This window comes from Hippoglossus stenolepis, chromosome 16 (genome assembly GCF_022539355.2).
Source record: "Hippoglossus stenolepis isolate QCI-W04-F060 chromosome 16, HSTE1.2, whole genome shotgun sequence".
Lineage (NCBI taxonomy): Eukaryota > Metazoa > Chordata > Actinopteri > Pleuronectiformes > Pleuronectidae > Hippoglossus > Hippoglossus stenolepis.
Genome location: NC_061498.1, coordinates 2,621,969 through 2,648,783, shown reverse-complemented (window position 1 = coordinate 2,648,783; position 26,815 = coordinate 2,621,969). Strand labels below are relative to the sequence as shown.

Here is a 26,815-nt window from a genome sequence, read left to right as displayed (position 1 = left end):
ACATAAACATCTTTATGTGCATTTCATGGCAGGGAAACTACTTCTGAGCGTCTACATTTCACAAACTCATATATTTTACACCTTATCCCTTCAATTGGGTTTGAATAGAAATCTGTGAAATCAGTGTTGTTCTCCGTCACATTAGAGCTTAAATAACACAATTTCATGTACATATTTCATATTGTTTCTCATTTTACAGTTTGTATTTATTCCACTTTGCATTGACACATCTACAGATTCAACAGTTTCTGTAAAACTCTTAAGAGTGTGAAACAGTGGTGATATATATATATAAATGTATAATGGGAACGTCCAAGCACCAGATATATAATCGTGAGATGATTTGACTCATCAGGTTGTTGTTAAATTCCCTGTGGCACATCACGTCTGCCTCACACGACTCCACCTCCTCTCTCATGTCAGTACTTTTATTTATTTCTCAGCAATTAATATACATTTTTGCTGCATTTGCAAATTGTTGTTGAGTTTTTGTTATGTGTGTTTATGTCTTTTTCACAAAGACACATGTTGTTCGGTGGAATCTGATAAATACACAATGCAAATATTCACACTGCACAATATTAACAGTTCACATGTGCAAACAATAGTAAAAGGTGCAAACTTGTAAAGTGTGATAATTGCATTTCTATATTTTAGTTCTGTATTTTCTTTATTTCTTTATTTTAAAATCAATTGAAACTAATAGGCCATGGTGCAGATGGGCGACCTATTTTCACTTTACAACTGAAACTTACAACATGATTTTATACATTTACATTAAATTCAAGTCGATCATCATATAAAGTTTGACGTCTCTTATTCTTTATGGGGGTGTGTGGTGTTCTGGAGCTGTTCTTGGGTCAGTACTGGTCATTGGCAGAGTGGTGGTGGTGAACCAGCTCAGCATAAACACTGGTTCAGTTCCTGTTTTGCAGCACACGCTCTCCGGGCTGTGCAGTCGGAGGATCTACTTCAGACGAGCACCAACAGAGGAGGATGTTTTCTCTGCGTCGTTTCCCTCCACTCGGTCACATGTGGTCGATCGGAGATGATGTAGGACGCTGATAACTGCAGTTCAAGGTAAGAGACGAGTCCCTCTCTCTCTCTCTCACTCTCTCTCTGTCTATCTGCTAAGTAATTCTTTCTTTCTTTCTTAATGTTTCAACACATCTGCAGAATATGTCCAGTGTGTCTGTATCACATGTCATCAGCTGGCCACAGCATGAAGATATCTTTTCTTATCACTGCACCATCTCTTATAAGACGAAGCCTCTGTTGCACAACTCTCATCAGACCTAACTGCAAAAGGGTTTTTCAAGCTTTGCACATTTCCTGTTCCCCTTCTAGCAACATCTGTGTAAAGTCGCTGCCGCTGCACGCAGGATTACACAGAGTTACAGATGTTTGCTAAAGTATTTAACTGGTTATGGAAGCGTTGAAAAGGTAGTTTGGATTTATTGAAAGTTACTGATTACAACCCTGTTTGTCTTTTGGGAAGCTTCACATCCTCTTTTCCTCCTCGAGCATCACGACTACAGCAGCATCTGCATTCTAATGCTCCTGTGTTTAAATTAAGCCTCTGGGGTTTTTTTTTTATCAGGATGTTTTTTACATGGAGGTGGTAACACTCAGGTTTGTATGGCAGAGCCGGACAATGTCGCATTGACTGTATACAATGGAAAAAACACCTGCTTCCTCAGTGGACAATCACTGGGCTGGTGTGCAGGGGTGGGATGTGTCAGGTTCTGTTGTGTGTCCCTCCTCACGGTTTGACATGTGTGTGTGTGTGTGTGTGTGTGTGTGTGGCATGGCAGGTTTTTCCTCCACGACCCCAGCTGATAAGCAGAAGACAATGGATGGATAATAATAATCATAATAATAATAATATACAGGGGAGAGGGTGAATGAAATCTATACGTAGCGAGCGAGTAGAGGAATTAGAGTAAATTAAGTAAATTGAATGAAGTCGTAAGCACTGGTTAAAGTGTGAAGCAGCTGGAAATCAATGAACTGGATAGTTAGCGACTGGATGAAGTGTTTGAAAGTAACAGATAAATGGTTAAATATCTAAAAATGAACAGTGAGAAAAGTTAGATTAAGAAAGTTGTTCATAACAGAGGAGAGAAGATGATGTTGGGATTCGGTGCTACGTTGTTTCGTTAGCTAATGGATCCAGTGTTGGATTAACCTGTTAAATATGGATTAAAGGTTTTAACATTTATTAATTTATTTTATATTGAGTTGATCTGATGAGACTGAGGCAGCTCTGACTCTTTCAGATGCAGTTTCTCCTCAGGTCTTGTCTAAAGAAAATCTACTACAGGATCTTTGAGAGCATTCATTCATTTCTTACTTCCCGGAAGCTCCTTTCCTGTTTGGACGGGCACAGGTGAACCAGTTCAATCCCACTGGCAGCGATACGTCTCGACTCCAGCTGGTCACAACTGCAGCTTCCGTACACATGAGCACCGACATCCTGGAGACTCTCCGGGGGAAACGTTTGTCTTCGCCATGAGAAATGTCACGGTCCTGTCTGATTTGATTGATTTTGATTCACCGCAGCAGGCACGGGAGGAAACTCGGCCATTTAAAACCTGCTAACATTTAAGCACCAGTCGGAATTCCATTGTTTTCCCAAACTGTGTATTTATTTGTGTGGTCACTGTGGTTCGAGTTGTTTGTCACCGAATACGCAGTCGCTCCAACCACAGGAGTCACATGATCTGTTCTGGGCTCTTTCCATGAATTCTCTCTCTTTCCTTTATATCTGTCACATTTAATCTGGTTTTATTCAGTTGAACTCTGTCACTTTGGACACTCTCAGTACACGTGACCTTTCTTTACTTGCTATGGCAACTTGGACGCATCGAATAGGAAGTTGTCCTTGTGTAAGATTCATTTCCATCTGGGCTCTGAATCATTTACGAAATGTGGTGTGAGCAGCTGTTTTTAAGAATGAAAAAGTAGAAGTTGTGGTGTTTCGGGACCCGCTCACCTCCGCTCCTCTGACACACGCCGATGACTCACTGGTCCTGAGGGGAAGTGGCAGGCTGCACATTGTGCCCTGACGTCTTTACTGGGGACGGTAGTGTGTGTGTGTGTGTGTGTGTGTGTGTGTGTGTGACTCTGAATAGTGTTCGTCTCTGCACAGGAACAACGACTATTCTAAAGTGTTGGCAGCGGCAGTAACAGGAAGCAACTCTCGCAGAGACTTAATGTATATTGGTTTCCCGGAGCACAGGGGTGTTATTCTTCTTTTTATTCTGGGACTTCCCGTTGGTTGATCTTCTGTGTTTGTGTGTGGACGCCGCAGCAGAAGATGGAGCACAGATCGTGCACGGAGGATCGGATCCAGCACGTCCTGGAGCGCTGCCTCTGCGACCTGGGTGTCGACACGCCGGACAAGCAGCTCTGGAACGGTAAGACGCCATCCCATAATACCTGCTTGTGATGCTCACATGATGCAGAAACAACGCAGAACATCGAATGACACAAACTAACGTAACCTGGGTGCTCAGATCTCAACATACACGTGTATGTGAGAGCAAACAGTTGTAAATGTCTGTTGGAATATTAACAAAAAGATAAGGGAACATGTTGTCCTTCATTCAGAGTGAAATGGGAAGCGAAAGTCAGAAAGAGTGAGAGACAGAATGGAGGAGTATCATTACTTCACTTACTAATACTCCACTACACCTTAATTTAGAGCTTTGGCAATAAGGTAAAGTGGTGTAATCATTTTTCCTGTCTTTGTTAAAAATGTATTTTTGTAAATCGTTCATCGGAATGAAACCTAAAAGGAGAAATAAAACCTCTGTTGTTGTTTTGGTGTGTCTGTAGCCGGGCTGTGCATGAACCGCTGGTGTTTGGAGGAACTTGTGAAGAGAGATCCCCACAACTTCCTCATCCTTCTGCAGAACATACTCGGGAAAACAAAAGAGGTGAAAACAAACAACATCTACTTTATTTTTACAGAAGTCTCGGTGCGACGTGAGGAAAGATTTCAGGGTGTTCCTCTGTTTTTCAGGTGCTGGAGCGGTGTCAGTATGAGCTGGTGGTTCCCCTCTCGCTCTTGTTCTCTTCAACCCTCCTCAAAGTGAGTGGGGGGTGGTTCAGGACCAAGCAGAGACCATCGGGGTATAACATGTTTCTTTTATTCTAGAGCTTCGTTAACCTCTGTGTCCTCTCCAGGCTCCGTACGTGGCTCCGGACTGTGACGTGGTGTGGGAGGCCTACCTGCTGTTCCACAGCTTTCTGTCCTGGCCGGAGCCGTGCAGCTCCGCCAGTAAACGGCTGCTGAGCGTCGTGCAGCAGGAGCTCAGAGCCCCAGGTGACTCCTCGTCCTCTGGAGTGAACCAGAGAGAAAAGGCTTGACTTCACACATGGGAATGTTTTAGTTGTTTCATGGTTTGATTCCCACACTTGTAGTCCAGCGTGTTTCCACATGCGTCCAACAATATTAGAACTCAAAGAACGACTTTGAATCACAGAAAACCTCCTGGACCTTGAGATCAATTTATTTCCCCATTCGTTAATATGTAATATGTGTAATATTACTGGTTGAAGCAACTAATAGATTAAAAGATTAACAGTTGAAACTATTTGCTAAAAGTCACATTGTAAATGGTTAAATGATAAATGGTTAAAATTGTAAACTAAAAGATAGAATAGCAAGCTAAAAATAATTGTTGAAATAGCTAAAAATATAAGTTTAACGCAATGAATAAATGGTTGCAAATGTGACCAGCGGAAACCGAAGCTATTTATATCTGTGGTATAATGGTGTTAAAGAACGTATGACGGTGCTGTGGTGTTTTTCTCCGTGCATCATTGTGATCTTATGGAGGTGGTGTTTATTTTTGCTGCAGGTATTTCATTTCAGAGGCTGGTGAGGGCGGAGCAGGGGCTTTCCTCCGACATCCACAGATCTAAAACCATGTGAGTTACCTCAGACTGTCATTAACACCGTTATCAACACTGTTATTTCTGTACCTCCTTATTGCACCTTAAATGAAGATGGATGACGCCGCTCCTCTTCCTCACACTGTCCTCTAATGAAGCTACAACTTGTACTTTGACTTTTTAGTTTGTTTCATCTCCCATTCATCCATCTTCACGTACACTTTATGTCTTATTGCTTCTACATCCAATAAGTTTACTCTAACTTGATGTGGCCCTGTGTTTCATTGCTCTCCTTGTGTATGTGAACGCGTGTCTTCATTAGGACGGTACTGTTAGTGAGTCCAGATGAAGACGTCCCTCCGGAGGTCCAGCTCGTCTCCCAGCAGCTGAGCAGCACCCAGTCCTCCAACAGGGACGTCATCACCACCCTCATCCAGCACAGCTTCCAGGCGGTTCTGGGCACCAAGTACGATCTGCAGGCTCTTCACGCCGCCCTGCAGGTGACTGACCAACACCGGGCACCACACTTTGTATTTTCTTTGTTTTATTTAAATCCATCCTGAAACAAACGTCTTGTTCCTCCAGACGAAGCGGACCGAGGAGTTGGAGCAGCTCCTGGAGGAGGTGACGGAGAACATGGAGATGGCAGCGTCAGCAGCAGACCTCAGCTCAGCGAGGCAGAGGCTCCTGAACAACGTGGAGAGGATCAGAGAAGGCCTCGCTCTTCCTGCTCCAGCTCCTGGCCGCACACACACTGGTGAGACAGACATTTAAAACATCCTGGTTGTAGAGGAATCTCACATCCAGACTGTTGCACTGAGTGAAAGGTTCTTCTTTAATTCAAGCATCACTTCCTCTCTTTAGGTTCTGTCGAAACTTTCGCGCTGCCCTTCCCCAAATGTCACACGTGTACTTGGGAGAACGACAACTTTGGTAATTAGTTTACACAAGTCTTCATGTCTGTATCATGTTTTCAGAGATTTATCTATAACTTTAAAACTCCTCTTTTCTCTCATTTGTTTGCGTTCACGCAGACTTTCTGAACGAGATCCTCACAAGTGAGTCGGATGTGGATTCGACGGCCGACTGTTTCCTGAAAGCAGAGATAGAGGAGGAGGATAAATACGACACCAGTGTGGATGAGGAAGAAGAGGAGGATGGAAGCAAAGTGGACCAGGATTTTCCAAACCACCGCATCTCCACCACGTCCTCGTCCTCCAGGGACTCCATGTTTTCCGGCTGCTCCCTCTCCTCCAGCTCGTCCGTGCCGTCCGCCTCATCCGGCGTGGAGAGTGACTTCGGCGAGGACACGGGCCTCGAGGACACAGAGGAGGGACAGGACAGCCAACCGAAACCTAGGAAGAAACCCAAAAAGAAGTCCAGGTCCCTGTTAGGCGTGGAGCGCATCTCCATGCTTTTCAAGAACCCCCGCAGCCCCAGCTCTTGCCGGCGAGCCCAGAGCATGGGTTATCGTAGTGACTTCACCAAAGAAGTTCAAAGAAGCGGGTCACGGCTCAAACTCTCCAGGTGCCTGTCCAGACAGGCGTCCACCCCTACCTCCGATCCTCTGTCCCCCCAGAAGCACGTGTGTGTCCGCAGGAGGCCGATCCTGAGCTGTGACGAGGGCGAGGGGGCAGAGGTGCCCGCCCTGGTCCGAGTGGTGGTGTTCGGGGGGGACAGAGAGGCGGGCAGGCTGGCCAGGGCGTACAATGACCTGCAGCAGAAAGAGCGCAAATGTCCCAGACTCACCAAGAAGTGCAAACTGCAGTTTTACTTCGTCCCCACCAAAAGGAGAAGCTCGCCGACTGAAAGCCCGACAGGAAGTTCAACCAAAGCTGCCGTGTCTGTGGTGAGACTGAGCGACTGTCCCATCCCCACTGATTCAAGCTTTATATGTGATGTATCTAAAAAAGGAAGAAAGATACAGCTTTCTGAAGGCTCCTATTATAAAGGATGTATTATGTTTTTATAGCTCAGATATAAACCTCCAATTAAATGTCATGTCATGAATAAATTGAATGTTAATAAACCGTTAATAATAGGTTAGTAAAGCATTAAATCATCTTTGATAACTTACTTTAACAATGCTCCAAATGCTCTGCAGCACTTTTCCAGAGGGTCAGAGGTCAAAGACTCACAGATTAAATACATATTATTGGTTTATCTATAGTAAATGATTCAAAAACTCGTAGTTAAGCCATCGTTGACGGTCTGAACCTCATTAAGATGCAGGACAGTGACAGGAAATGTCGTTAACACCTTTTTATTCCTTCCCTCTGACAGGAGTCTAGTGACGTCACGTTGGACTACAGTACGACACACGTGGCCCAGATGTTGGGCGCCATGGATCCGTGGTACGAGCGTAACGTCCTCAATCTGCTCAGCTTGTCCTCTGACGTCCTCTGTCAGGTGCGGCTCACACATTCAGGAAGTAAAGAGAACTGGACTAACGTGATGATGTCACTGTGGTTGTCTCGGTTTGGGCTCGGAAACTAACACGATGGAAAATGTTCCACTTTCTGCACGTGGGACTTTGCTGGGATATGGATTGTATTGATCTGTTGAACGCGATGTTATGATAAAATGTATTAAGTGTAATGTTCCTCTGTGTGACTCAGACTGGCTGTAAAGACGCCGACGTCTCAGAGGGAAGCGGCAGCGGGGAGCGTCTTCCTCTGCTGACCCAACTGGTGCTTTATTACTGCAGACATGCAGACCAGCCTGTTCTGGTGCCGCTCTACCAGGCGGAGGTGGGACACGCACACGCACACACAGACACACACACACAGACACACACTCTAGTGAATACCTGTGTGACGATCAGTCAGTGCTGACTCACCTGTCTCTTCCTCTGCAGCTCACCCTGGCTGGAGGAGAGAGGAGAAGGGAGGTGTTTGTTCATTCTCTGGAGCTCGGCCACTCGGCTGGAGCCAGAGCTGTTAAAGCCATGGGTGAGTCTCAGTCTCACAGACATGCTCAGACAACCACAACACCACACACACACACACACACACACACACACACACACACACACACACAGTGTAATGAGTAGTGTATTGTGTTTGTAGGATCCGCCAGCAAGAGGTTTGGAATCGATGAGGAGCATCAGGCTGTCCCTTTAACTCTGAGCGTCTCCTACAACAAGGTATTGTTCCTACAACTCAAACAATAAGACATTTATTACAGTGCACAGCTGGAACTCACACATCTGCCCTCACGTCACAGGTGGCTGTTAGCGGCAGGAGCCAGTGGATCGACACGGAGATTGTCTGCACATCCATTAATCTTCAGAAAGCCTCCAAGAAGCCCAAGCACCTCTGTGACGGTGATTACCATGAGGCCCGCTCACTCTGTTCTTTGGTTTTTTGCAAACATTGTGATTCTAAAGAAACCGTGTGTGTGCAGATTCAAGGACAGAGACTCTGCAGCTGACGATGAGGCACTGCTCCAAGTCTAAGAAGTGCCACAACCAGGTGAATGGAGGTTTGACACGTGGTAGAAAAAACACAGTCTCGTGCACGTCCAACCTTTTAAAACCCTTCCTCTCTCTCCTCGTTCAGCACATCTCGGTATCAGAGGTGAAGGTGGACAAGGTGCAGGTGAGCGGTGGAGACGATGGCTCGACCTTCGCCGTGTGTCTGGATCAGGACGAGAAGAAGTTCATCCAGAGTGTGACCAGGTACGACACAGCATCACTGACGACCACTCACTCAACCAGTAGCAATATAAAAACAACTAGACATGTTTTAAACTTTAGAGAGTAATAAATACTTAAAGGTATTCATGCAGTGATGCTGTATGTTGTGTATCTGCAGGTGTGACGTGTCTCTGTGCTGTAAACCAGGAAGCAGCTCCGACTGGAGGTCGTACAAGCTGCTCCCAGGTCAGGTTCAGCCTCTGCACCCGTCCTACTGCTCCCTGCTCTGCCTCCCCATCACCTCCTTCTCTGCCTCCTGACACCCTGGGGAGTTAAACACTGCAGGGATCCTCACACAGCGACGTTCAAACCGAGGCAGCACATGATGGATGCAGAACTTGGCTCCTGAATTACATCTGAGTCATGGAAGCAGAGAAGAAGTGGCACCGTGCTAATAATAATGATGATGACATTTATAACCAGGTGTATATTTCAGGTTTGTCCTGTAGCTGATGTCAGAGTGTGTCTCACCAGGAGGAGGAGGAGGGTGTGTCTGCTCTGCAGCTTTTATATAAGAAGAAGACTCATTAACTGTGTGTTAATTCATGTTATTAATGTTCTTGTATGAAGGATTTCTCAGCAGAACTTTGAGAGACACCAAACTCATTACTTGATTACGACTGTGTACGTTCTGTTAACCCCCTTTTTTTTTTAAATAAATGTCTTGTAGAATAAGTTATTTATTTTTGAAGCGATACCGGAAAAAGTTTTGTTTTCATGTGGCACACAATCAAATAAAAGTGTTTCCTGTGAGCGTTCTTTGTTTACTCCTTTCTTGAACCTCCTCCTACGAGGTAATCACACCCTGTGTCACTCCTGCAATGACCTCAATGCATCCCAGCCTCTGCTGTTGATTCACTCAGCGGTGGCAGCCGGGGGGGGGGGGAGAATCTCCAGAGGAAACTGGTTTTATATTTTCATTTCAGAAAGATTTGATCTACATCGGTAAGTTTTTATCACCGCAGACATGTAACTCACACATTCTAAATGAGGTTGTATTGATTGAAATTCAAGTTTTCATCGCAGACAGGAGCAGATCAATGTTTTCATCTTGAACTTATCTTTTATCTTGAACTTTGTGGCTGTGCCGCTGACAGGAGATAAGAGCGTCAGGTGTGACGGACGGAACTCTGCAGACAGAGATTAATACTCAGATATCACGAAACATGACTGATCTTGCAGGTTCGTGCCTTTGTTTCCTCATTAGAACTACCTCCACACACAAACTTGTTTTGCAGGTTTAAGCTTCGATGATAATCACACGAACCTGATGGTGTTTAACATGACAGTGACACGTATGATCCGTGTTTCCAGCTGACGTGTCTCTCTCGGCTGTGCAGTCCAGTCTGCACACTGACGTCCAGGCGCTGCTCAACGAGATGAACAGCAGATGTACTTCACAGAAAGGTACGGGGGGGGGGGGCCTCCAAGGAAAATACAAGCTGTGATAAAACCAGTGATATTTTATGTTCCTTTTAAAAACAACATAATTCAAAAAATAATATCACATTAACCCAGCAGCCTTTATAAGCGGTTTATATAACAAGACATTTAATATTACTTAATTCATGAGCTTTAATTGTTTATTAGCTTCAGAGTGAATCAGGCTAGCAGTTTCCCCCTGTTTCCAGTCATTATGCTAAGCTAGCAAAATGGCATCAATCTTCTCATAAAATGTTTGGCAATGTTTTTTTATAGAATAAAAAAAAGATGAATAATGATTTATTCTTGCACAGTGTAAAGCTAATGTCCTTATTTTTGTGGCTTCATAACTTTACAAGTCGCTTCACATTCCTCATTTCATCTTCTGATAAAGTATTCATTCCCTATTCATCCGTCATATATGTGCATCGCCAAATGTGGAGCTAACAACATCTGTCTGCTGCAGGATGGATAAGATGGAGCCTTGAGAAGAAGGTGGAGGTGGATCCGTCCTGCAGCGTCTCCCTCATCTCTGTGTTGGTCAGGGAGCTGGAGAAGAAGCTGAAGAAGGTTGTCGACGTTTCTCCCTCAACTCTGCCTCCAGATTTCAAAATAAAAGTCAAAATGATATTGTGAAAATGTGCAAGAGCTGTTTGTAAAGGAACTTTTTGTCGTCTATTGATATAGATGCATAAAATAGGATCCCACGTGCATGTCATCCCGATACTGCACACCCTCTACTATGCAGTCATTCAGGTAAGATGCATCTGTGTGACATGACGTGTTTGTGATAGTGAACAGTGTTATGCATTGTTCATTGTACACTTTCTAATATTGAAACTTTGCAGTCAGGCTCCATGATTCCTCGCAGCCTTTACCAGAGAGTAGACGAGTGTTTGATGAAGCTGCTGATTTTACCGATACCTTACTCGGCCGTGGCCCTGAGCACCTTGAGCAGCGTTAAGATGGAAATGATCACACCAGGTAGAACACATACAGCTGTCATCACTTTTCCAACACTGGAGCAATTCTGTGGAATTTCAGACACGTTCTCTCCTCCACAGGCTCCTTGTACCAGAGGAGAGTCATCGCTGAGCAGAACCTGAAGAGCAAGCATTGCACCTTGCAAGAAAAGTGAGTAAACACTTCCTGTTGTGGACAAGGAGCCGAGTGTAACGCTGAATTAACCATTTTATTTACAGCCGTATTCCGTGTTTGCTGGTGTCCCTCAGGGTGTTTGTTCTCGCAGACCCAGATGTTTTTACTGCACAGCTGGAGGCCACAGTGAGGGCGTACCTGGAGGTGTCCGGCATGTTCAGGGACACACCCACTGCCATGGAGAAAAATCTGATGCTACGAGTGATGCAGAAGGGGCTGGGGACGGCGTGCCGGAGCTCCAGACTGGCTCAGGCCCTGGAGGTACGCTGGTTTATGAAGATACTGTTTGGACTGTGGGAGGAAGCCAGAAAAAGGCCACATGGGGAGAACATGCAAAACTCCAAACAGAAAGAAAGAATCAAACCAACAACCTCATCACTGTGATGGTTTTGCGTCAAATTTTGTAGTTTTTCATCCTTCGTGTCCCAGAATTGCAGCAAATATGATCTGATCTGTTAACGTTCCCTCATTCTCAGTGTTAAATATACATTCGTGCAACAAAACTATTACCGATGTCATGCTAACAAGATAAACCTTTGTTTTTTTAATGTGACACTGTGTCTTTTGCGTATTTCAGGCTTTAGACGTTCAGATGGTAGAGAAATACTTCGAGGAAGTGGTCCGAGCCGTGGAGCAGAGTATAAAACACGGTCCAGGCGGATGCACAACGTATCTGAACAGACTGCAACACATACAGAAAGAGATTTTAGCTGCTGCTACAGAAGGTGTGTGTTCTACCTGCACAGATGATTATGAACAGAGATATGAGGAAACTTTCCTGCAGGATTGTTTCTCTGTAACTTTCTCCTCTTTTTTCAGAAGTAACCGAGGAAGATTGTGGCTCCGTGAGCAGCAGGACGTTGTTATTTCCAGAGATCAAATTCCTGCTGTGGACAAACGAAGAGGATCTATGTGAGTCAAAGAAACAGAAAACTTCTACTATCGTGTGTCTGTTCATACTGAGCTAAAATAAATGAGCTTCCCTGCAGGGAGTCTTCTGGCAAACTTCTCCCTGAGGTCCAACTCCAACTCGAGTGTGGATGGAGACGAGAAGGACAAAAGAGACGGGGCTGAGGACGGTGGGATCAAGAGACGTCTGAGGGACGTGAGCGACTTGCAGGACACGGTGCAGCCTCTGGTCAGAAATTCATCTCCAGCAATGTCACGGAGGAATGCCTACAAGAGGGGAAACTCAGAAAATAAACTGAGTCTGATGAGGGAGAAGATGGACACGTTTGCTGGGAGCCGTCGTGTCCAGAGAGACGACTGCAGGTGCCTCACAGCGCGGGTGGTGGTGATGGGGGACGATCGAGTGCTCGGGCGGCTCAGCAGGGCTTTCCTCTCTATACGGTGAGCTGCTGGTTTGCGGTTTGTGTTCACACTGTGCGGTGCAGCTCAGTAATGTCCTCTGTGTGTTTCCCAAAAGACAGCGAGAGTCCAAACATCTTGTTTTGACCAAGAAGCTGAACCTGCAGTTGTACTACGTCCCCGTCACCGATGTGGAGCCTCAGCCCAGTTCACCAGTGAGTGGCACCGCGACACCGACCGACTGGTGTGAGTTCAGAAAGCTGTTTATAATATATATATATAATATCTCTTCCTGTTCCTGATAGGACGGCCCGTGTCCGGACAACGGGAGACTGTCTCTCGCCGGCTTGTTGGGGAGATTGGATCCCTGGTACAACAGCAACATCAACAGTCTGAGAGCCACCATCTCCAACCTGGCAACAATGGTAAGGACTTAAAGAAAAGGGTTTGGACACATGGCGTCCATCTTAAACTCAGACTTTGGCTCAGGACGCAATGTTCTGTCGGAACCCGTCTCAGATCGAGTGAAAACCGCCTGAACCCAACAGAAATTCTGTTTTCCATCCGAACCCGATCCAAGCCCAAGGTTTTTCCCCGATTACAGGCACGTGCTTCGGATTGGATCGGGTCTGCACACGCTACAAACACGAGAGCAGCAGAGGAGGTGAACTTGAACTCAGCCATCTTGTTTCTGTCCGTCTGCAGCACACGGAGTCGGAGTCGGAGTCGGAAAAGGACCAAAACCTCTTCCTGCTGGACACCCTGTGTTACTACCTCCGCTGTGGGACGCAGCCCGTGAACCTGCCCATGTATTCTGTGAAGGTACAGGGCAGCTGGCCTCCATGATTTAAAACACACATTTACATACCTCATTGTGCAGGAAATCAAAGTGCACGAGTACTTCCTGCTCCAGCTCAATCCAGTGTGTGTGTGTTCAGATGACGCGGTGCAGCAGTGACGCGTCCCCTGTGGTGGAGGACGTGTTCGTGTCCCATCTGGAGGCCGACATGCCAGAGTTCAGACACCTCAAAGAAAAGTTTTCAAGTATGTTCCTGCATCTCTTTCGTGAGTGTGTGGACACAGACGTTGTTTGATTGTGTGTAGTGTCGTCAAGTGAAGTGTTGTTGTTGTGCTCGACAGAGGATCCGTTCACACGCAGGAAGAAGTCGACGGTGATCATCCACGGTGCCGTCATCACCGTCAGTTATACAGAGGTACTTAAAACGTCCTTATACTAAAAGTCATGTAACATTTCTTATATTCTAATATTTCTAGAATGTGGCTCTATTGTTTTTCTCGTTGACAGACGTCTTTAAGCAAACGGAGAGTTGAAAGAGGAGAAGCTCTGATGACGTGTGGCGTGGCGATCACCTCAGAGCCGGCAGCTGTAACCACAGGTTGACCTCCAGCATCCACTTAGATTCATTCCAACAGTAGAAGAATCATTTGAAAAACATGAATAATCATTTTTCACTTCCTGTAGGTGAGGATTTCCTCACGGTCAGTTTTGACAGCATAAACCCGGGAAACAACAAAGTAAGAACTTACCTAATAAGATGTATTTATGATTAAAAAAATCATTGCATTATTTCTAAGGTTTTTCTGTTTTCATAGAAAATCCGAACCCAAAACATCAGCATCAGGACGATGGAGGATCAAACCCTCTCCGTGTGTCTGGACAGAGACTCTCGCAGGACGTACACTGACGTCCAAAGGTCCTTTTCCACCCTACACGTTGTTTTATAATCTATTTCCCCTGACGCCAGTTTAAACCACAGTGTGATGTCATTTCTTCTTCTGCAGAATAGACATCTCTCCGTGCTTGGACCCAGGATGCAGCCTCCGCTCCAAGTTCAGCGTCAGAAACAAGCGAGAGCTGCCGCTGAGCAAGTATCTGAACAACGTCCTGTCGCTGCCCATCAACACCTTCACAGGTGTGACCCCGTGAGGAACATCAGGAACATGAGGAACATAAGGAACATCAAGAACATGAGGAACATAAGGAACATGAGGAACATGAGGAACACGAGGAACATGAGGAACATGAGGAGCATGAGGAACACGAGGAGCATGAGGAACATCAGGAACATGAGGAACATGAGGAACATGAGGAACATGAGGAACACAAGGAACATCAGGAACATGAGGAACATCAGTAACTGGTCGGGTTGTGTCTTGTTGTGTTTTATCTCGTCTCATCTCGGGTTGTGTTGTGTTGTGTCACGTAAAATTTCAAGATGTGATAATAAACTAAGCTTCAATTATGTTTGTGAAACGTTCTCTTATCACCGCCCACAGATCGTAGTAGTTTAATTCAGATCTTGTTTGATTCAGATCTTGTGTGATTCAGATCTTGTTGGATTCAGATCTTGTTTGATTCAGATCTTGTGTGATTCAGATCTTGTGTGATTCAGATCTTGTTTGATTCAGATCTTGTTTGATTCAGATCTTGTTGGATTCAGATCTTGTTGATTCAGATCTTGTTTGATTCAGATCTTGTTTGATTCAGATCTTGTTTGATTCAGATCTTGTTTGATTCAGATCTTGTTGGATTCAGATCTTGTTGGATTCAGATCTTGTTTGATTCAGATCTTGTTTGATTCAGATCTTGTTTGATTCATTAACTGAGTCTTTCTCTGAGGATTAAATCTGACATCATGTCAGCGTGTGGCCCACACTGAGGCATCCACTCCGCTAGGGGGCGCTGGGGTCATGAGAACGGCTCCAGGTGTGTACACGGTGTAAAAGATAAACCTCCAGAAAGTGTCACGTGTTTTTCTAAAAGACAACGTGTGGATGTAGACACGAGAGAAGATCGATGAGAAGAAGTCTGAAGATCCTCGTGTGGAAAAGTAGTGAAAAGGTAAAAGTTTTTATTGTTAAAGTTGTTAAAGTTGTGACGTGTCCTCTGCTGCTGGAACAGGTGTATGCACGCGGCACCTGTTACTTCCTGCTTCACTGTTTAACTTTATTTCCTCCTGCTCATGAAAACGGAACTTTTACTTCTTATAAAGTTTATTTTTTAAGGTTAAACTGCAGCTTCTTTTCCGTGACGTGATGTGTCAGCTTCTAGAAAACCAACTTTTTTTATAACTGTGTTTATATAGAGACAGTAAAAGAAATGACTCAATAAACATTTTAGATCAACACAGGATTTAAAGACTAATGTGAACAGGATGTAGGATGAGAAAGAAACACGGTCAGAGGTCCTGAAGCAATGACACGTATTTTCATTTTATTTTATTTTAATAATTGTATTTTACTTGCACTGTCAAATGATTTGAAATAACAGAAAATATCTATTCATCTTTATGATTATAATTTTTTATGTTTGTGAATATGAGCTATACAAATAAAGATTGATTGATTGACACTTGTTTGAAATATTTAAAAAAAATGTCATCTCTATGATATGATTATGATATTTATCACTTTGTTTTATTTTAGCACCATAACAACTGTGTTCTATGATTATACTATGATGATGATTATACTCTTTATAATAGGGCTGCGCGAAATGGCCAAACATATCAAGATAACAATGTACAATATTGATAATTATCAAATTATAAACAAATATATATATATAAACACTTGCTATAGATATAAATGTGAGGTTGCTCAATTATGTGTTATTCCTCCTCATAATATTGGATTTATGTTATATTGCTTTTTATGAAAATGATAATACTATAAATATTGATATTTGTATTTCCCAGCCTTAATTAATACTCTATGTATAATTGCAATTGACTGAAGAGGACCTGAGGATTTTCTGCTGTTGATGACGACTATTCGAGCAAAAATGTTGAAAGAAAAATACCAAAGATGTTTTCACCTCCTGAGATGAAAACGTTTAACTTAAACTTTATTATTTCCCACCTCTGCGTCTCTCAGTTTGAATCCATGTGAAACATCAGCAGAGTCTCTGAGCTGCACAGGACGACGACCATGAAGAGGAACAAGCAGATCGACGTCAAGCGAGCCCTCGCTCTCGCCAGCGTCTTCAACTTCCTGTGCTCCTGCTCCAAAGGCTGCCTGCTCCCCTTCCTCACCCTGTACCTCAGGCAGCTGGGCCTCACCCCCGTGATGACGGGCGTCGTCATGGGCGCCAAACACCTGATATCGCTGGCGTGGAGCCCCGTGGCGAGTCTCCTCTCCAAGCACTACAACAAGAGGCGAGTGGTGATCAAAGGCTCTCTGGTGTGTTCGGCAGCGGTCGCCCTGGTTCTGCTGCTCATCCCGACCACAGACGTGCACACGCAGAGCAGCTCCTGTAACACCACGAATCTGAGCAGCGGCTCAGCCCCAAGTCTGGATAACCTGCTCACCAGCAGCATCGCACCTGTGACCAGCACTCCCCCAAAACATCCTGTTTCCCATCCTGGTGTCACGTTTCCTGCAAAGACGATCGCTGATACTAAATCTGCTTCTGTAATGACGAGCACAACTTCACGTAATCAGCGAGAGAATGTTTCTGTCGGGGTCGACCACAGCCTTCGAGAACCAGGGATCAGCAGCTCCGTTGGGCCTCGTGTCTCCGGCTCCTCTGCTCCTGCTGTGAGGAGGAGGAGGTCGGACGTCAAATCAGCCTCTGAGGAGCCGCAGAGAGAAAAGACGACAGAGGAGCAGAGCCAGTTCGACTTTTTAGGAAACTTGAAGGTCATGGACCCTCAACACCAACTCTTCTTCCTGATCCTCATCATCGTCTCGGTGTGGGAGTCTGTGTCGGCCCCTCTGGAGTGGACGGCCGACGACGGATTGTATGAATATCTGGATTTTGCCGACGCCTCCGACCGCTACACCGCCATCGGGCCGTGGGGTTTGCTGGGAGCAGCGTGCGGCGCTGGAGGCGCAGGGCTGCTGGTCAGCCAGTTGAGTTGTCTCATAGCCGGTTGGATCACCAGGAGCGCGGCACATTTCTTCTGCTACGCTGGTTTTGCCGCTCTGGCCCTGCCCGTGGCTTGTTACCTCCCTCTCTACCTGAACAAAAAGCGAGACCGGGTCAACGGGCTCCTGAAAGCCCTGCAGCTGGTACGTGGTTCCCCTCGCGCTCTGCTCTGCGCCATCACCACCCTGCTGGTCGGGGCGGCGGGCTCAGCCGTGGACAACTTCCTCCTGTGGCAGATGCAGGATCACGGGAGCAACGAGCTGCACATGGGATCGGCTCTCGCCCTCGCTCTGCTCTCACAGGCCGCCTTCCCTCTCCTCGCCGGCCGGGTGTCCAAGCTCCTACGCCCGGGAAGGGTGCTCGCAGTGGGGGCTGCGGCTCTCGGCCTGCAGTGCCTCTACTACTCCTTCCTCTGGGGCCCCTGGGCCGTGCTGCCTGTCCAGATGTTGAGTTGCTTCAGCGGCGGAGCCCTGTGGTGGGCTGTGAACATCCAGTGTGAGGACGTCGCCACGCCGGAGGCCGAGAGGAGCGTGAGGAGGGTCTTCAGTGCTCTGTCTCTGCACCTGGGAAGCAGCCTGGGCAGCTTGGGCGGGGGGTTTGTGGTGCAGAGGTTCGGGCTGGCGTGGCTGTTCAGGGCAGTGGCAGCGGGCCTGATGCTGTGGTGTGTGTGTCTGATGCTGCTCCAGTGGAAGGCGCCGCACCAGCGCAGGATCAACTACTCTCGCCTCCTGGCCGCCAACGCCAGCGAAGCCAGTGACTCTGAGTCGGAGCAGGAGCGGGACTGGCTCGACAAAGCGATGGAAACCGATAGAAGCAATAATAATTATGGAAGGAGGATAAACCACTGAGAGAAACTGAACTCTACAGAGTCGGCTGCACAAAACAGAACAATGGGTGAAGTGCAGAGTATTTAGTATAAGAAGAATGACATGTGATTAACACGGTCCTGTACAGACACGTCAATCTTCATCAAGTAGCATGAACAAGATAATTGATGGGTTATGACGGGTTTCATTTCAATCTAAGCACTGACGTTTTCTGTCTTTCATTTGCACACACTCATAAATATCTGTCCCCTAAACTTGCTTGATTTATCTTCACCCAAATCCATCAGAAATGTTGAAATATGTCCTGTCGCAGAATGTCAAAGATCCGGATCCACAACAAAACCTAAATTTGCTCTTCCCTGACTCACACCTCCTCCTTCCACTAAGTAGTTTTTGCGTAATCCATTTTACAAACAGACAAACACGGAGAGGAAACCACAAGGCAGCGGGGGTTACATGTGGCCAGAAGCTCCTGCAGCACCAGGCAGGTTGAACAAGCAGAGCAAACACCAGACGTGTGCACAAGGTGAGGCCGACCCAGTCGATCTGTGTCACCACGCCCGGCCGTGTTGATCTGCTGGATCAGAGGCTCCTTCTATTTCTGCCTTTTTTGTCTTTTTGAAGCTGTGACGATGCTGATTGTAAACGATGTGTGTTTAACTGCAGCTACAGAACATTTAAAGGTCGTCTGTGTTTCAGAGTCTCAGGGTCTCAGGTCCCTTCAGGCCTGGGGGGGGAAACATGTTGTAAACACACTTTAACACGTCTCTGGATTTATATGAAACTGCAAATGTTGAATTCAGATTCTGCAATTATGTGCATCGAGATCATATTAATACTAAACGCTCCATATTGTGATGTTTGTTTTGTCCATAAAGTTTCAATTCAATTCAACAACTTCCCACTGGGGGGCAATTCATTCAAGAATAAATAAAGTTTATGGTAATAAAGTAAGAGTTTATGAATCTCTACTATTTAAAAGGTGTGTGTGTGTGTGTGTGTGTGCGTGTGTGTGTGTGTGTGTGTGTGTGTGTGTGTGTGTGTGTGTGTGTGTGTGTGTGTGTGTGTGTGTGTGTGTGTGTGTGTGTGTGTGTGTGTGTGTGTGTGTGTGTGTGTGAGAGACATATTTTTGCAATCTCAGTTTCCCAAGAATATTTATTTGATTGATAGATGTTTAGTTTTTTATAAGTCTGTTGTCAGACATGTTGTTTATATATAATTTATGCACACATTATTGTTTGTACTTCCTCAAACTTCACCACCTCCTTTCACAGCTCTCTCCACACACACACACACACACACACACACACACACACTCTGGGTAAATAAATGTATGAGTACTCAGCATCGCTCCTCTTTGTTTATGCAGTAGCTTTTGAGCAGTTGCTCTGTGTTGCGCTCCTTCTCTGTCAGTAGGTGGCGTCACTGAGCAGAGATCAGCTACTTCAGCTCCTGTGAGCAGAGAAATCATCAGTGTGAGTCTGAGCCTGGACTCATCATCATCATCACCTCCTCCTCCTTCTCGGTTTCTCCCTCCGGTTATGGTGCATGGACACGTTTTTATTTTCATTTTCAAGCAGCACCTATATTTCCTCTGATTATTCTTTTTGTGAAGGGAAATTGAAAAAGGAGCCGTTGAGAAAAACATGGAGAAAGAGAGAAAATGCTCAGGACAGTACGGAGCTCTGGAGAAGACGCAGGTGGACGGAGGAGCGAAGCAGGAGCCAGGTGAGTTTTTACTCTGCACGTTTTAACGCTTCAATATAACAGAAAACATGTATTTACACAGATTTAATTCATCAGCCATAGAAAAGTGAATCAGCATGAACTCAGGTGGAGAGATTGAATGAGCCCTAAGTTCCCTGCATATCAGCAGCAGGGCTGGAGACAGGATTTAACAAACCCTCAGGGGCCCCATAGGGTCACTTCAGTGTCAGACCCCCCCCCTCAGTACGTCTACTATTCTGTTTGATTTATTAATTTAAGAGTAAAATTGTGTTTTCTGGATTTTTCCTAGATGGATAAATTGTACATATATGTATTTATAATAAAACTATAGTATAGTAAGAAAATATTTGCAGTATCTTATAGATGCAGGACATGAGTAAGGTATTGTAATGTCCATTTGTGGCGGGGGGGTCATTAACATTGAGGGTCTCTGTCCTTTTTAAACATGTGTATCATTTGAAAAACACATTAGTTTTATTCTATTGATTTCTATTCTATTCTAAATCTGACAAACAGACCAGAGGATGGAGGTGAAAACGTAACCTCCCTGTCAGAGCTAATTAAAGTGTGAAATTAAAAGTCAGGAACAATTTGAACCGGATGCTGGAAACCTGTCAGAGTCCTGAGAGCAGAATAAACTATAACACACGTGCAGGTTGTTAACACACTAACACACTGGTAGTTCATGTGTGTGGTCGTGCATGTGATAATAAACATGTGATACTACACATGTTTGCAGGGGCTGTGCATCTGTGCAACTCCCCCGTGGTGATTGTGTAAAGTCTTTTCACACAAGGTCAGGTAATTAAAAGCCGATCCGAGCTCTGTCGGGTGAGTCATCGCTCCTGGTGAGGAGTCAGAGGCTGAGGGGGGGGGGAGCTCAGACCAGATCATAGCAGCAGGGAGGTTATGATGCAGGGCGGAGGGTTCATGTTCTCACACAAGCACAAAACACGAATGTAAAAGCCACGCAACGGAAACACGACAACAGAAGTGAGTGAAAACCTGAAGAAATCAGTCGCCACTTAAAATGTGATGCTTGAGTCTCTGAGGTGTCACAGGACGGGAGCCTGGAGCGTCCAAAAAGAACCGCGACACCTTCAGTACATTTGTGTTTTCCATTAACGAGCTTGTGTGACACGTACACTAATTTTGCTGTTCTTATCTTCTGGATATTTAAGTAGTTCCGACTTCGCAGTGGATGGATCCTCAGAATCCAGCTGTTTTTGAGTTTAATTCACTTAAATCCCGTTTCAGAATCTTTTGAAACTCAACCCACGAGTGAACGTGTTTCGCTGTTTGTCTTTCAGCGGAAGACGTCGTGTCGATGGCCGACTCCACGATCACGGTGCAGGACATAGAAGGAGAGCTGGTGAGAATTGAGCGGATACGAGACATCCTGGTCCGGAGGGAGTCGGAGCTCAGATACATGTAAGATCTGCGTCTGTAGACAGATGAACTGATTTGAGTTGGGAGGTCAAAGGTCAAAGGTTAAGGTCACGGTGACCTCACACAACATGATATCTTAAGTCTGTCTTTAGGGATTTTCTTCACATTTTGACCAGCTGTCACTCGGACGTGGTTTATGATTTTCCACAGTGTTTATGTGTGAACTGATAGAGTTTCATGATGCTTCTCTACTGTCACGTCGCGCTCGTCTGTCTGGTCCCTGCAGCCGCACACAGACCGAAGCTCGGCTGCTCTGGGATCTGTAAACACAGAGTCACTGTTAAAAGTCTCTCAGGAGTTACAGTGGGAAACACAACTGTCAGCCACCGACGCCGGGAGAAGCCAAGTGCACGATGGCACAACGTGTGTAAACAAAACAGCAGTGCTACTTACCGTCTCACCGGGCTGCGACACACACACACACACACACACACACACTGTTCTCTCTCATCCTTGCTGTTTAATTATTTCCCTCTTTTCCTGCGGAGACCCTCCTCATTATTTTGCCACACACGGCTGCAGACGGCAGCAGAGGGAGTGTGAGCGCTGATCAGCTCTGATTCATGTTTTCACAGCATGAGTCACAGAGGCAGATAATAATGACTTCTGCTCGGGCTTCTGTTTATTTATCTTCCTGTGAGATAATTCAAACGCAGCCTCGCCTGCTCGGCGCTGAGGATCATGACGACACGTATCAGACGGCTTCATGTCACAGACTCAGCTCCACTGATAACAACAGGCTGACTTCTCCCTCGTCCCTCTGGGCTCCAGGAGTCGACGTGTGTTAAATCAACGTGGGAAGATTTGGTAAAACAACAGAATTCTATCATCCAATATCTATATATCGCTCGGGGTCACGGGGGCTGGAGCCAATCCCAGGGGACTCTGAGCAAACAACCACTCACACTTCACACCTACGCTCAATTTAGATTCTCCAATCAACCTCAACACAATCTGCATGTCTCCAGACTGTGGGGGGGGGGGGAGCTGGAGAAAACCCCGAACTGACCAAACCAAGATTTGAACCTTCTTGCTGTGAGGTGACGGTCCCCTTTAAACTGTAACTAGTCAAGTTGAACTTCCTGTTGATATAAACAAACAAACAAACAAACAAACAAAGGGGTGAAAACAACAGCTCCTCCTTGTGGCGGCTCGTTGTCGCACACTGGGTGGCAGCATATTAGTCGTCCTGAACAACACACTGTGATGGAAACACTGAGCTGTTGGTTTAATAAAGTAGGTTTGACTACAGTCATTTTCCTATTTGGCCTCCACTGCAACAGCAGAGACACACACACACACACACACACACACACACACACACACACTCGTCTGAGCGGCTGCTGTCGTATCAGACGGTGAAATGAGATTTGATTCCGTCAGGTGTTATTTCAGATAATAAACACACGGACTTCGCTGCCGTCTGCTGATAGAATCTGGTCCCGGTGTTATTTCAGTTTGATAAACACACATTTCCTCATTCACGCCTCTGTGTTCTCAGTCCAGGAGGAAATTGCTTTGCTGCAATGATACAAACTCAGAGTCTGTGTTTGTTTTAAAACCCTTATTAAGTTTTCTCTTATGTCAAATACGTATTGATGGTTCTGGGGGAACATTTTCTTTTATTTTCATGTTTTTGTTTTCCTCTCAGGATGGACGACATCCAGCTCTGCAAGGAAATCACGAGGCTGAAGAAGGAGCTGCAAAAACTGGTCTCAATTCCAGGTGAATTTAATAAAAAGCTTTAGAGAAAAGACTCAGATTTCATATAATAATGAGCCTCTGTTACACAATGTTTCTTCTTTAGTCAGAAATTATTCCGACTTATTCTCACATCCCTCTTCTCATTAAGTTTAGATGACAGCTCTCATGTGGAAGAACGTTGCTGTGGCAACTAGAAGCTGAAACATAAAACAATAGAGTTATTTTTACAGGGAGATGATAGAAATATAAACTGGTTTAGGATCAGTTCGTCTGGACTCTTCTAGAAGTAACAGCCACTGCTCCAGAAGATGAATCTGACTTTATTTAGTAACTCTTGCTCCATCATGAGGTTCACATCATGTTTGTTTGTGAACAGTTTGATTTCTATATGTATAAACATACTGTTTTACATTTGTAAAATATAATTGTGACTCTCCTGACTAGTCACATTAAGCACAACACAATTTATAAAATACATTTCAAGCTTTGGAGAAACAATAAGTTACTGTTGCTTGATCTGATCTTCAAGTCGACGACATCACGTCCTTTTGACGACAAAAATAACTTTGAGCAACAGTTAAATGCAAATATATTAAATAAATCAACTGGATAGAGGAGGAAGTTCTTCTTCTGTGCTACTGCTTCAAAATGTGATGTCCACAACATGCATTGGGACGTGTTGGAAGTGTCCATGTCCACATTGGTCTGAAAATTAAATCGCTGACGACTGGATATTCACATGAAGAAAACCTGTCTAGTGTGCAAAGGCCTTGTTGTGTCGTGTGTGTGTGTGTGTGTGTTTCATTTGTGTGTGATGTGTTGACCAGACAAAGACAAGTCCAAGGAGGACAGGGAGCGGGAGGAGGAGCTGCTGCATCAGATCAACAAGCTGGTGGAGACCAGAGACTTCCTGGTGGACGATGTGGAGTTCGAACGACTCAGGTGAGGTTTTAAAAATCCACTGATGGAGAATGGAGTAAATTGAGCTTTTATTCAGGTTTGTAATCTGCAGTTATCTTTGCAGAGATTAAATTTTACAACTGGACGTATTTACTGTTATTGAGCCGATCATTTTGTCTGTGGAGCTAAATTAGACCCAGTGATAAACAGGCAGGAGAGTGAGAATCTGCTTCCTCCACGAGGAGCTCAGAGCTGCGTGTGTGACTGCAGCCGTGAAATCACACCACGCAGATTAGAATCTACAATTAAAGTGTGTTTTCGCAGTGACATTCAGCAACATGTGATAAAATCTTAAAAGCCGAAAATGAAAAAGAAAACCAGGATGTGTTTTTCGTCACAGGGAGAGAGAGGAAGACAGAGAGATGGCGGCTTTCTTACAGTCCAAGTTTCCCAAGGCTTCGGCTGCAAAGGGTGAGTTTAAAGCTGCTTACACATGATGCATATATGTGCAGACTAACAGGGGATAAACAAGAAAGAGTTGAAAGATAATTAAGATTAAAATAAAATAAGGGATTAATGGTGCAAGGAACAAAACGTATACATACAAATACAAATCTTCAGTTATTTCCAAAAACAGAACAAACAAAACCGCTTCTCTGCATTCATGACATTTAAAATGTTGATTCCCAAAATCCTGAACTTTCCATTTAAGTAAATCTTTCCTGTGAATAATGTTTAATATTCACATTTTCCCGTTTTCAATCAGGAGCCGTGCCGGATCAAACGGTGGCGTCCAAATCTCAGCAGACGTCGACGCCGTTCATCGGTAAAACTGGACTCACGCTGCTGAAGGACTGCTGCGGCTTCACCTGCTCCGTCATGTGACACGGCACAAGACGTCCATTAGGGAACCAGACGAGTATTATAACCACATTATTAAGGCTTTAACTACTGATTATTGTCCTTATTTTGCATTTTATGCTGTTTTACAATGTGACTTCTTTAAAAATAAAATTTCAGTTTAGAAAATAAAACAGAAAACAGCCGGTTTCAGTCTTAAAACGCAGAAGAGATGCAGTATATTGATGAAGAAGGTTATTTTTTTATGATAATTCATAAAAACCTCATTCATTTCGCTTGCCATTAGATGTAGAACGTTTTCCTGCTGTAAACCAGAATTTCCACAATTTAAACCAAAGTAAACAAGTATTATGAAAACAAGTATTTTCACATGTATAACTTTAAAACAATCTCCTTATGTCTCCGTGATCTCGTGTCTTAATGTGACTGTGACTGTGAACACTGATGTTATAATAAACACGTTTGATGCTTTTTCTCTTTCTGACGATGTTTTAAATGTTTAAGTCTCAGGAACACGTTCGTCTCTGTCAGATGTTCTGTGGTGGAGTCGCTAGTTCAGTCAGCGCCATGACAACGGGGTGAGATGCTGGTGTGTGTGTGAATGTGATGGTGGTGGTGGAGGGATTTATTGTTCAAACACACACACACACACTTATAATATTATATTGCTTTAATTGAGACTAACTCTAACCCTTAACCATAGTTACTACTTGCCTAACCCTAATCATAACCCTTTCCTATCCTAAAACAAACCTTAAAACATGTCCACACTGTAAAATGTAATGCTTACGGTTATTTGCTGCTTTTTGTCCCCATAGTGTGACTGTGGACACATTTCTGTCCTCACAACATGAGTGATACCTGGACCGCACACACACACACACACACACACACACACACACACACACACTGCAGCCACAGATGAGTCACACTCAGAGATGAGCTCTGTCTCTAAACGTCTCCCGATGAACTATTGTTTGATTTAAGTAAGAATCACCCTCATGTGAAGCTAAAGCTCTTCTACCTTTCACCTCGAGGCAGAGACAAACACACGTCCGTCCCTGCAGCTCGAGTCTTTGTCTCTGCACTGATGATGTCCTGCTCGGAGCCTCCGTGCACACTGAGGCCGTCACAGCTGGTGGCAGATAAACAGTCCTGCACACACTGCACCACTGTATTTAATTCACAGGCTGAGGAGACTAATCTGGAGGCTTCATACTGGGAATACAGACACGTCACTGCCCACTCCCATTGGCTGCTGGGAGAGAAAGCTGCTTGTTCCTGTACAGTATCAAACGAGGTGATATCTTGCTACGCCAATTAATTGTTCTTTCTTCTTCTTCTCTCTCTCTCTCTCTCTCTCTCTCTCTCTCTCTCTCTCTCTCTCGTGCTGCTCCCCCCAGCAGTTTAGATTTTCCACCCCAGGAAATTGTCTGTGACATTTCCTCGAGGGAAAGTAAATGAAGGATCTCGGTGTGTGTGTGTGCACGTGTCGGCTGCAGCGATATACAACTACACAAAATATAAAGAATAAAACATTTAAAAACCAACAGAGGGTATTATTAGTATTTTCTGTATGATCCTCACTAACATGTGACGGCGTCATTCCTCAGTTCATGAATGCATCTTCATACAGTATCATAGCAACCAGTAACGAATGTGATCAAACAAACCAGTAGGTGAAGGTGGTTCCACGCTGCAGCATCAGGCTCCACACGGCTTCAGGTACGTTCACCAACACAAACTCACGTCCTCTCAGTTAACCACAGTCACATCAGATGTTTCAGTACAAAGTCTGTGGGCTCGTCTCTGTTCCTGTGAGATCAGAGAATTAAACTTGGATGTATTGTCCCCCCATGCGGTTGTGTATAATGGGCCGAACTGTCTGATCTGGTGTAACCAGAGGAGCTACCAGTTATACTCTCTGTTGTTTACTGGCTGGTGAGTCACTGAGTCTGAGTCACACAC

At 45.0% G+C, this 26,815-nt stretch overlaps 4 protein-coding genes across 6 annotated transcripts; all 4 read left to right on the top strand.

Annotated features, from left to right (window-relative positions):
• Positions 1 to 943: 943 nt before the first annotated feature.
• On the top strand, positions 944 to 9,357 carry LOC118123604 (phosphoinositide 3-kinase regulatory subunit 5). The gene is made up of 18 exons (XM_035181097.2): positions 944 to 1,080; positions 3,314 to 3,419; positions 3,841 to 3,941; positions 4,028 to 4,096; positions 4,192 to 4,330; positions 4,869 to 4,938; positions 5,225 to 5,402; positions 5,488 to 5,659; positions 5,767 to 5,835; positions 5,937 to 6,751; positions 7,186 to 7,311; positions 7,521 to 7,652; positions 7,760 to 7,853; positions 7,971 to 8,047; positions 8,128 to 8,227; positions 8,308 to 8,375; positions 8,463 to 8,581; positions 8,718 to 9,357. The coding sequence occupies exons 2-18, from the start codon at positions 3,320 to 3,322 to the stop codon at positions 8,857 to 8,859; spliced, it is 2,571 nt and encodes an 856-aa protein (XP_035036988.2). The 5' UTR covers positions 944 to 1,080; positions 3,314 to 3,319; the 3' UTR covers positions 8,860 to 9,357.
• Positions 9,358 to 9,441: 84 nt separating this feature from the next.
• On the top strand, positions 9,442 to 14,882 carry pik3r6b (phosphoinositide-3-kinase, regulatory subunit 6b). 2 transcript variants are annotated; one of them, XM_035181099.2, is made up of 20 exons: positions 9,442 to 9,544; positions 9,697 to 9,781; positions 9,914 to 10,006; positions 10,488 to 10,591; positions 10,709 to 10,777; positions 10,870 to 11,005; positions 11,086 to 11,155; positions 11,254 to 11,440; positions 11,757 to 11,904; positions 11,999 to 12,091; positions 12,169 to 12,529; positions 12,606 to 12,702; positions 12,793 to 12,912; positions 13,193 to 13,309; positions 13,426 to 13,531; positions 13,628 to 13,701; positions 13,794 to 13,884; positions 13,971 to 14,023; positions 14,102 to 14,202; positions 14,296 to 14,882. In XM_035181099.2, exons 2-20 carry the CDS (start codon positions 9,766 to 9,768, stop codon positions 14,798 to 14,800), a joined length of 2,541 nt encoding a protein of 846 aa, XP_035036990.2. In that variant the 5' UTR covers positions 9,442 to 9,544; positions 9,697 to 9,765; the 3' UTR covers positions 14,801 to 14,882. The 2 variants fall into 2 exon arrangements, with proteins under 2 accessions (XP_035036990.2, XP_035036991.1); XM_035181100.2 differs by having other exon boundaries at positions 14,291 to 14,551.
• Positions 14,883 to 15,035: 153 nt separating this feature from the next.
• Positions 15,036 to 19,159, top strand: mfsd6l (major facilitator superfamily domain containing 6-like). The gene is made up of 2 exons (XM_035181102.2): positions 15,036 to 15,350; positions 16,385 to 19,159. Exon 2 carries the CDS (start codon positions 16,439 to 16,441, stop codon positions 18,224 to 18,226), a length of 1,788 nt encoding a protein of 595 aa, XP_035036993.2. The 5' UTR covers positions 15,036 to 15,350; positions 16,385 to 16,438; the 3' UTR covers positions 18,227 to 19,159.
• Positions 19,160 to 19,313: 154 nt separating this feature from the next.
• Positions 19,314 to 25,317, top strand: zgc:171844 (uncharacterized protein LOC100151763 homolog). 2 transcript variants are annotated; one of them, XM_035181081.2, is made up of 7 exons: positions 19,314 to 19,680; positions 19,821 to 19,933; positions 21,244 to 21,364; positions 23,034 to 23,107; positions 23,914 to 24,028; positions 24,387 to 24,457; positions 24,753 to 25,317. In XM_035181081.2, exons 2-7 carry the CDS (start codon positions 19,852 to 19,854, stop codon positions 24,869 to 24,871), a joined length of 582 nt encoding a protein of 193 aa, XP_035036972.1. In that variant the 5' UTR covers positions 19,314 to 19,680; positions 19,821 to 19,851; the 3' UTR covers positions 24,872 to 25,317. The 2 variants fall into 2 exon arrangements, with proteins under 2 accessions (XP_035036972.1, XP_035036971.1); XM_035181080.2 differs by lacking the exon at positions 19,314 to 19,680 and having other exon boundaries at positions 19,691 to 19,933.
• Positions 25,318 to 26,815: the final 1,498 nt, after the last annotated feature.

Coding starts and splice junctions, on each gene's coding strand:
- LOC118123604 (XM_035181097.2), top strand. CDS start 3,320: ATGGAGCACAGATCGTGCACGGAGGATCGGATCCAGCACGTCCTGGAG. Junction 7,854..7,970: donor CAGAGCTGTTAAAGCCATGG/GTGAGTCTCAGT, acceptor TTGTGTTTGTAG/GATCCGCCAGCAAGAGGTTT. Junction 8,376..8,462: donor CTAAGAAGTGCCACAACCAG/GTGAATGGAGGT, acceptor CTCCTCGTTCAG/CACATCTCGGTATCAGAGGT.
- pik3r6b (XM_035181099.2), top strand. Junction 12,703..12,792: donor AGCCTCAGCCCAGTTCACCA/GTGAGTGGCACC, acceptor TGTTCCTGATAG/GACGGCCCGTGTCCGGACAA. Junction 14,203..14,295: donor ACGTACACTGACGTCCAAAG/GTCCTTTTCCAC, acceptor TCTGCAGAATAG/ACATCTCTCCGTGCTTGGAC.
- mfsd6l (XM_035181102.2), top strand. CDS start 16,439: ATGAAGAGGAACAAGCAGATCGACGTCAAGCGAGCCCTCGCTCTCGCC.
- zgc:171844 (XM_035181081.2), top strand. CDS start 19,852: ATGGAGAAAGAGAGAAAATGCTCAGGACAGTACGGAGCTCTGGAGAAG. Junction 21,365..23,033: donor GAGTCGGAGCTCAGATACAT/GTAAGATCTGCG, acceptor TTTTCCTCTCAG/GATGGACGACATCCAGCTCT. Junction 23,108..23,913: donor AAAACTGGTCTCAATTCCAG/GTGAATTTAATA, acceptor TGTGTTGACCAG/ACAAAGACAAGTCCAAGGAG.